We start from the raw sequence: 8,303 nt of genomic DNA, 5'->3' as shown, positions 1-8,303 counted from the left end.
TTTTTGTGGAACTGGGGATTGAACTCAGGCCCTTGCGCTTGCCAGGGAAGCTCTTATGCTACTGAGTCATCTTCCCAGCCCAGGAGGATTGTTGTGAGTTCAAGATCAGCCTGAGCTACAATGTGATCTCAAGGCCAGCCTGAACTGCATGGCAAGACTGTATCTTAAAAAGAAAAAAAAAGCCAGTGTGGGAAACAACTAGGTCATATGCATTTGCTACTTAAGCAACCATATCAGATCCAAAACAGCTCCCAGCCTACACCTGAACCAGTGAAAAACTGCCTCTATACTGGTAGGAAGTTTAAAAAACAAAACAAAACAAAAACTTAAATTTTTTTTGCATTTAAGTAATAATTTATGTTAATGTAAAAATTCCCCATTTAGATCAGTTAATAGTTTGAACTACATTGACATGGAAGAGAAAACAGAATAATCTTAGGTGTAAGATGACAGTTTTGGATGGTTTTGAAACTAAGCAGAAAAAACTCCAAAGTCTGTGTTGATATTTGGCACTCTGTAATCAAGGAATAAAGTCTGAAAGGTGTGGCACCAGTATAAAACGAGTTGTGTTCACTTCACAACTTTTTTTCCTTTGAGGGGGGCAAGTGATTGAACTCAAGGCCTTGCACTGAGCTACGTCCCCAGCTTTTTTCTCTTCTTTGAGAGCTGGTCCTAGTAAGTGGGTAAATTGTCCAGTCTGGGCTCCAACTCGCAAACATTCCTGCCTCAGTCTCCCACAGTACCGGGATTACAGGTATGTACCATCATAGCTACGTAGAAATATAATTTTCCATAAGTCTATAGAAGTTCTAGAACTAAATTGAAAGAGTCATCACAAACAGAATGTTATGATGGTTTCCATAACAGCATTTACCCCTGAACACTAAAGATTTTCCCATGGGAAATATAATAAAAAGGAGAAGCCTGGTGGCCAATGGTGCCCGGTCTTTGGAGGATAACCAGACCATAATACCGCACATCAAGCTTTATGAAGCCATAATCAAAGAAGACTGCACTGCCATCAAGGCACTCCTTAAAAATCACCCCGTCGACCAGCCTTTGACCATTCCGTCCAAACATACCGGCTACACGTTACCCTCACGCCAGGTACCTGCATTTCTGTTGTTGCTTTTAAAAGAAAGAGGCATATTGAGAAATACAACATAATGCTTATGAATTTCCTAAGCTCCTCACGGTCCTCACAAAACATGCAACCCAACTGCCCCGCTTCAACATGCATGTCCCATGCACAAGCAGTGTACCCTGAGGTCCTGTGAGCCCCAAGGTCCCCGAGGTTCCTAGTCTTACCCATAAACAGATGGAGAGAAAGACTAGAAATTGTTTGGTCAGAAGGACAGTAATGCCATACTCTTCAACACACTAGTAGGGATTATGTCTGTGTAGAATTCTTTTCCCCCATTAGGACATACATTTTTTTTTTTTTTTAATTTTTTTGGCAGAACCAGGGATTGAACTCAGGCCCTTGTGCTTGCCAGGGAAGCGCTTAGTCTACTGAGCCATCTCCCTGGCCTCTAGTACATACATTTTTATGTCTAAATTTTTATACAATTATTGCCTTTATAATTAATTTTTTTTTCCAAGAAGGACAACGCCTTCTTCTCCATCTCCTGTTATCTTACAGATACAGTGTAAAGACACTAATTACATATGTATTTTAAGAACTGGCACACAGTTCTGCTTATCATAGACAGAACACATGCTGTGTTATCGTTTTGAAAGCCCTGAAAATGCAGATTTTACTGCTAATAGTATGACTTTAGCAAAGCCTTAAAAACTGTAACATAACACCTACTCATCAGTAATTTAAGGACTAAGGGACTTCACAGCAATTACCATCAATTTTACACCATGAGTTATTCACAAGAAGCAACTTCCAAAGCTTTAGGTGTTATTTCTGTTGGCTTGGTAAATTTGTGTTTCAGGAAAACATAAATTGTATAACACGAAATTCCCTGGCCTCTGAAAACAGGCAGTAGAGAAGAAAAATTTAAATGAGCACCCAAATACTGAACCAATGGAATACTCCCATAGTTTCTTTGGATTGGCAAGCTAATGTAAATACTATTTTATAAAGTCTGATTGCAATTCACTTTGGTTTCCCCACAGCTGACACGTTCCATCATTCCCATTCATCTGGCTGTCAAATACCGCAATGCCCAAAGTTTGCTCTGTTTGTTACAACATGGGGCTGACCCAGAAGTCAGGTGAGTTAATGCAGCATCCACATCTAAGTGAGGGTGTGTGTGATACAGAGGCTACTTGTCCTGTTATGTCTGAGTTTGTTCATTCCTTGTGGACATGGCTTATAAGCTATGTTTCCAAGGAACCCACTTCTTTACTGACTAGATAAGATTCTCTGGAAGTATGGAAATAACACAGGCATAGCCAGCCATATACCTGCATGTTGAGCTCTGTCACAGTGCTGTGGAAAAATTTATTAAGTTCCTGCCATAGCACTCAAGAAGTTTAACAACTTAAGTTTGAAAAATAAAGAACAGCCAGTGGCTTTCCTTATTACACTCCACTAGAAGATAAAGTTTCATTAAAGAGAAATTTATCTTGCTTACAACACTGTCCTTAGCACCTAAACCAAGTGCCTAACACTAAGTACCCAATGAATGCTACTTGAATGAAATAAAGAATTATACAGTACAAAATAGAATTTGAGTGCAAATCCTTACCCTGATCAGACGTGCCAACCTACTATGTCCTGCTCTTACTTCTCCCTACACATACCAAGCCCCACCCTGCACCTGCAATCAGTTCCTAATATCAGTGAAGCAGTCAGACTCTGATGACAAATCTTCTCCATTCTCTTAAAGAAATTTTGGAGTCAGTCCTAAAAGCTGAGCACCAACCCATAAAATTCTCATTCCACTTGGACTGGAACAAAGGATAAAGATGAACTCGTTTCATTAACTTCATAGTGACCATATATTCCCACATTCAACCCTTGTCATCTCTCCTACTACCTATACTTATAAGGGAACACTTCAGGGAGGGGACAGACACAGAGACACAAAACTAAGTAAATGGAGTCTGGACCTTTAGAGTTCACTTCTTGGGTATTAACAGCTTGTACCCAAATCTACAGCTTCGTCAAATGTCCAGGAACCCAGCCTGGTACTGGGCAAGGATGGGCCCTGCCTTCAACAGCAAAGCTGAAATAGGCTTCTCTAAAGAGCTTGACACATCATGCAGGGCTGCATGCAACTTTGTTCCCTCAAAACCCCTGTAATATCCTAAAAAACTGCCTAACAATATAGGGCTTGAAATACTATAATGAAATTAAAGGTATTACTTTATAAAAATAAAGTAATATTCTGCTATGTAGAGCTGTTCTCACAATGAATCTCCTGTGACATGTCATAAATATCTTCCAGGGACACACGAGGCCTTACCACTCTCGAGCTGATGATACTGCACTGGCCAATCAATTCTACCACATGGTTAAAACCAGGTAACAGAATCCAAAGGATCCTGACAGAGCACGACAATGCTGAAACATGTCTCCGCATCTTGTGTGCATATGGAGCTCAAGTTAATGCCCACGCAGACAACAGCAACAAAATTTCCCCCCTCCACTTGGCCGTATCATATGGGACCAATTCAGTTCTTTCCACACTGGTTCAAAATGGTGCACAGGTCAATGCTATTAATGAAGCCTGCATGACACCCCTTCACATGGCTGCAGATCTACTGAGTAAGGACATGATAGAAACACTTATTGCATATGGTGCGAATGTGAACTATGCGGTCTCAGCCACGGGGAATACGGCCCTGATGCTGGCAGTGTGCACTGCATCCAGCAAAGCAGGCCGCCTGCTAGCAGCAGGGCTGAGCTGCATCCATTTGCTGTTAATGCATGGAGCCAAGGTCAATGCCCAGAACTGTGAGGGTCAAACAGCTCTCCATGAGGCATGTTTTGGAGGTAGAGAGGCGATAATCAATCTCTTGCTTGAATTTGAGGCAAATGTTAACATTTTAACAAAAAATGGGGAATCTCCAATTTATATGTACCTTCTACGCAGCTCCAATCTCAGAGACAAGACTCTTTTTGCTAAGCTACTTTGTCGCACTTATCCTCTGAGATTGACCAATAAGCAAGGAATTCTACCTGTGGGAATCATGCCACAAGAATTCTACTCCTTTAGGCAAGCCTTAATAACCTTATCTCGAAAACCTTTATCTCTAGAGGACATCTGTAAAAAAACCATCAGAAATCTTTGTAGCGAGAAACACAAACATCACCTGAAGCAATTTCTCCCAGTAAAGATATGGAACTCAATATACTGCTGTTCCGACTTAGCTTACCTAAAGTAAGACCAAGTTCCTCGGTCACAGAGACTTCAGCAATTCGAACTGCATTTTCTGGCTAGAGACATACCAGAAAATACTGAACCCGTTATCTTTATATCCCAATGTACGAACTACTGCTTCTTAAAGCTTTTTCAAAAAATAAAATGATTCACACATTCTCTCATTTTTCTAAGTTTTCTTTTAAATCCTTTCTTCATGATACAGTTTTTACTTAAAAAGCACATTACTTTAAAATCAGCCAAAGAAAAAAATATATTTTCTCTGCATATGTATATGTGTGTGTATATGTAGGTCTGTGTATGCAGGTACAACTTTTTTTAAAATTTTGAGACAGGGTATCTCTAAGTCACAAAGTTGCTCAAGCTGGACTACCCTCCTGCCATGAGTGTCCAGAGTTCCAGTACTGTGCCACCAGTATACGTGTGTGTGTGTGTGTGTGTGTGTGTGTGTGTGAGCGCGCGCGCGTTTATCTCCAGTCTGATTTCAAACTCCTGGGCTCAAGTGGTCTTCCCACAACCTGTGCAGCTGAGACTAGAGGCGCATGTCTTTACTTCCTTATGTAGTTTTTAAAACAACAAAAGGGTTGGCAATATACCTCAGTAGCGTAAGTGCCTGCCTGGCAAGCACAAGGTCCCAAGTTCGAGCCCAGGTACCACAAAAATAACTAAATAAATAAATAAAATAGCAAACAGTAGGATTTTCCAGAAATAATTTTAGATCTAAGGATGCAATAATAATTGAGCATTTTTTATGGTATTAAGTACATTTAATACCACCCATAAGATTAGTATTTAGAGCACATTACTAATAAAACAATATTCATACTCCAGAGAATTTTCAAACATTTCAAAATTTCTGCTTTTAATTCAATCTAAGGGCTTCATGTTTTGGACCTGTGAAATGCTGATTTACATAAATAATAACCCTCTAAGCAAATGAACAAGAGTACATCACTCTTTAAATTCAATGAGCCCTAGCGAATCATGGTGGTGCATGACTATAATCCTAGCACTTGGGAAGTTGAGGCATAAGCCATGAGTTCAAGACCAGCCTAAACTACATAGCAAGACCATATCTCAAGAATAAAATAAAAAATAAAAAGATTAAAAATAAATAAATAAATTCAAAAAGCCGGGCTGGCCAGATAGCTCAGTGGGCTAAAGCACCTGCTTAGGCAGAGCGCAGTGGCTGGGGTTTGATTCCCGGCATGCTGTGCTGGCCCCCAACACCCAGGGCACACTGAAATGGCAACCGAGATTGGGAGTGGTGGCGTGCACCTATAATTCCAGCACTTGGGAGGTTGAAAACAGGAGGATCACTATGAGCCTGATCTATGTAGTGAGACCCTGTAAATCCTGTACTAAATTAAAAAAAAAATTGAAAAGCCCGTATCAAATCATCTCTCACTAATTTCAAGGATTTAGTTAACCCACTTACCTTCAGATCTCTGTGTACAATCCCCATATTATGTATATAAAAAACACCTTCAACCAATTCTTGAAAAATTTTTGTTGCAACACTGGCTATAACATAAGGACCTAGAAGGGGAAACAAACAAATGTTAAATTGGTTCTAAAATAATTACCACCTTATGTTAGTATGACAGATCTGTCACAGTAGGGACCGGATTTTTTTCCAATTGACTATTGGGTTATGGTTTGGGTGAGGAAATCCACAGACAAACTATAGTTCTCATCAGATCATATTAGCATATGATGTATCAATATATATATTTTTTTAAAGAACACAAAATAGTAAAAAAAAAAAATTAGAAATGACATAAAATTTCATTAAGCAAAGTAAAAGAAGTTCAACAATGGATGCTGCACTGCATGATGTTATCATTCAAATTAGTTGTTTTAAGGGCCGGTGAGATAGCTCAGCAGATTAAGCACCTGCTAGGGCAAGTGCAGGGACTGGGGTTTGATCCCCTGCACCACATGCTGCACCAGCCCCACTCGTGGGCACACTGAGACTGTGTGTGGTGGCGCACACCTGTAATCCCAGCGCTGGGGAGGCTAAAAACAAGAGATCACTAAGAGTCTGAGCTGCATAGTGAGACCCTGTACCAAATACATTAAAAAAAAAAAATTAGTTGCTCAGGTTACCAAATGTAAACCTGAAAAATTGATAAAAAAAAAAAAACACAAAAAAAAGCTGTAAGAAATTCAAAATAAGAAAAAAAATTTTAAGCATTAACTGCTTTCAAAAGAACAGCAGATATTAGCAGCACAATTATCCAAACTACCCTGCATATATGCATAAATATTTTTCCCTTTTATCCTTTTCTTCATCTCAGTTTTCGCTTCATATTGAACAAATTATTTTGTTTTCACACTATTCTACTGGACTTTTCAGACTGATGTACCAGTACTGATGATGGCTGTGATCTCTGGCTAAGGCAATGTTTGTCAGGTTCCTCCACTGTTGTTTTATGGGTCTTTTTTGGGGGGCAGGGGGAGGTTAAAACAGTGTCTCATAGGTATATATTACTATGCCTTGCTTTCAACTGTTTTCTTCATAGGTTTTCTATCTTTTTGAGACAGGGTTTTGCTATGTAATTCAGGCTGGCCATGAACTTCGTTTGTATCCCTGACTGGCCTTGAACCTGTGGTTAGCCTCCTGTCCCAGCCTCTGGAGTGCTAAGGTTATAAGCATTCATCACCACATTTGGCTTTTTGGTTTTTTCTCACGTTTTTTGTGGTTTACTTAGAGTTCACATTGGCCTCAAATGCAGCAATCCTGCCTCAGCCTCCCGAGTGATAGAATCTAGCCTTCATTGACATCTTTTTCTTTTGTTTGATTCTACTTATTTAAAAATATTTAGCACATTTAAAGTTCAAAAACAAAAAAAATTAATGTCAGAATAGTGTTTACTTCGTGGAGAGGTTTGAGTAAAGAAAGTGCATGAAGATTTCTGAACTGCTTCTTTAGAGTAGATAACTGGAGGTATCACCGTATGTTGTTAGTGACGCTGCGTGCTACCGTCAGTCATGACGCACAGATAACCTAGCCTCATACCTGCCTGTCAGAATCCATGGAGGTAGGCAAACATATATTTAGCCAGAATCCAGGCTGTAAAGGAGTCCAGAATATCTAGTTTATGGAGTCTTTCTAGTTTCCATAGGTGATAGGCAAGAGTCAATCTGCTTACAATAATGGATTCTGTACCTCTTGATGCCTGAACTCAAGTTTGAGTGACAACCTTTAAGTGGCCCTGGGTTTTTGGATGTTTGACGATTCTTTGTTTGGTGCTCTATTTCCTCCTTTAAACTCAAGAACTGTGGCTAGCAGTTGGAACATGCAAAGATTCTCCTCTTGCTCCGGGGCCTTCAATAACGATACATGTATGGATTTTAGGCTTTGAAAATAGCAAAGCAAAAGAGACAAATTCTTACTATTTTCATGGCATGTTCTAAAATGCGCTTCCACACCTGCAAAGACCAACAATCTGTAACTGCAAACCTGGCACACATAGGGCATTTTCCAGGTCTACGGTTGTCTTTCACATATTGTAAGAGAACCTTATCTGTCTCAAACAACAATTAACAGATTTCACAAACAAGAGTCTGGTTCTGTCTGCCTTTCTCCTTAATGTTGCCCACAGTTGAAGTCACTAAGTAACAGGATCAGGCTTCCTCTCTTGGAGTCTCTGGTGGTTGATACATTGTGTCAACTGGACAGAACAGAAGCTTAACTGGTGCTGGAAGGGCTGGCCCTAGAGTGTCTCAGAACTGAAACAGTACATAAAGGGGTTGAGGAAGGCTTCTGCCCTACACTTCCTTGGAGGAGCTTGATCCCAGCAGCCACGCCACTTTGTTTTGTTTTGTTTTTTTTTTTTTTTATTAAATAATCCATTGTTTGTTTGCGGAACCGAGGATTGAACTCAGGCCCTTGAGCTTGCCAGGGAAGTGCTTAGTCCACTGAGCCATCTCCCCGGCCCCAATCCATTCCTTTTATGT

General features: G+C 40.1%; 2 protein-coding genes across 3 annotated transcripts in view; one reads left to right on the top strand and one right to left on the bottom strand.

The window, feature by feature from the left end:
- The window catches only part of Eif2ak1 (eukaryotic translation initiation factor 2 alpha kinase 1), a 34,780-nt gene that overhangs the window by 6,204 nt on the left and 20,273 nt on the right, over positions 1-8,303 (bottom strand). For both annotated transcript variants that reach the window (XM_012514389.2, XM_023713547.1), the window contains exon 11: positions 5,779-5,879. In XM_012514389.2, the coding sequence (XP_012369843.1) occupies positions 5,779-5,879 (101 nt within the window). The remainder of the gene's footprint in view (positions 1-5,778; positions 5,880-8,303) is intronic.
- Positions 160-4,451, top strand: Ankrd61 (ankyrin repeat domain 61). Its single transcript, XM_023713548.1, has 3 exons — positions 160-1,107; positions 2,128-2,225; positions 3,405-4,451. The coding sequence occupies exons 1-3, from the start codon at positions 898-900 to the stop codon at positions 4,342-4,344; spliced, it is 1,248 nt and encodes a 415-aa protein (XP_023569316.1). The 5' UTR covers positions 160-897; the 3' UTR covers positions 4,345-4,451.

The sequence above is a fragment of the Octodon degus genome, unplaced genomic scaffold (assembly GCF_000260255.1).
Source record: "Octodon degus isolate 3935 unplaced genomic scaffold, OctDeg1.0 scaffold00031, whole genome shotgun sequence".
Lineage (NCBI taxonomy): Eukaryota > Metazoa > Chordata > Mammalia > Rodentia > Octodontidae > Octodon > Octodon degus.
The sequence above is the reverse complement of the archived record's forward strand: the minus strand, read 5'-3'. Positions and strand labels throughout refer to the sequence as shown.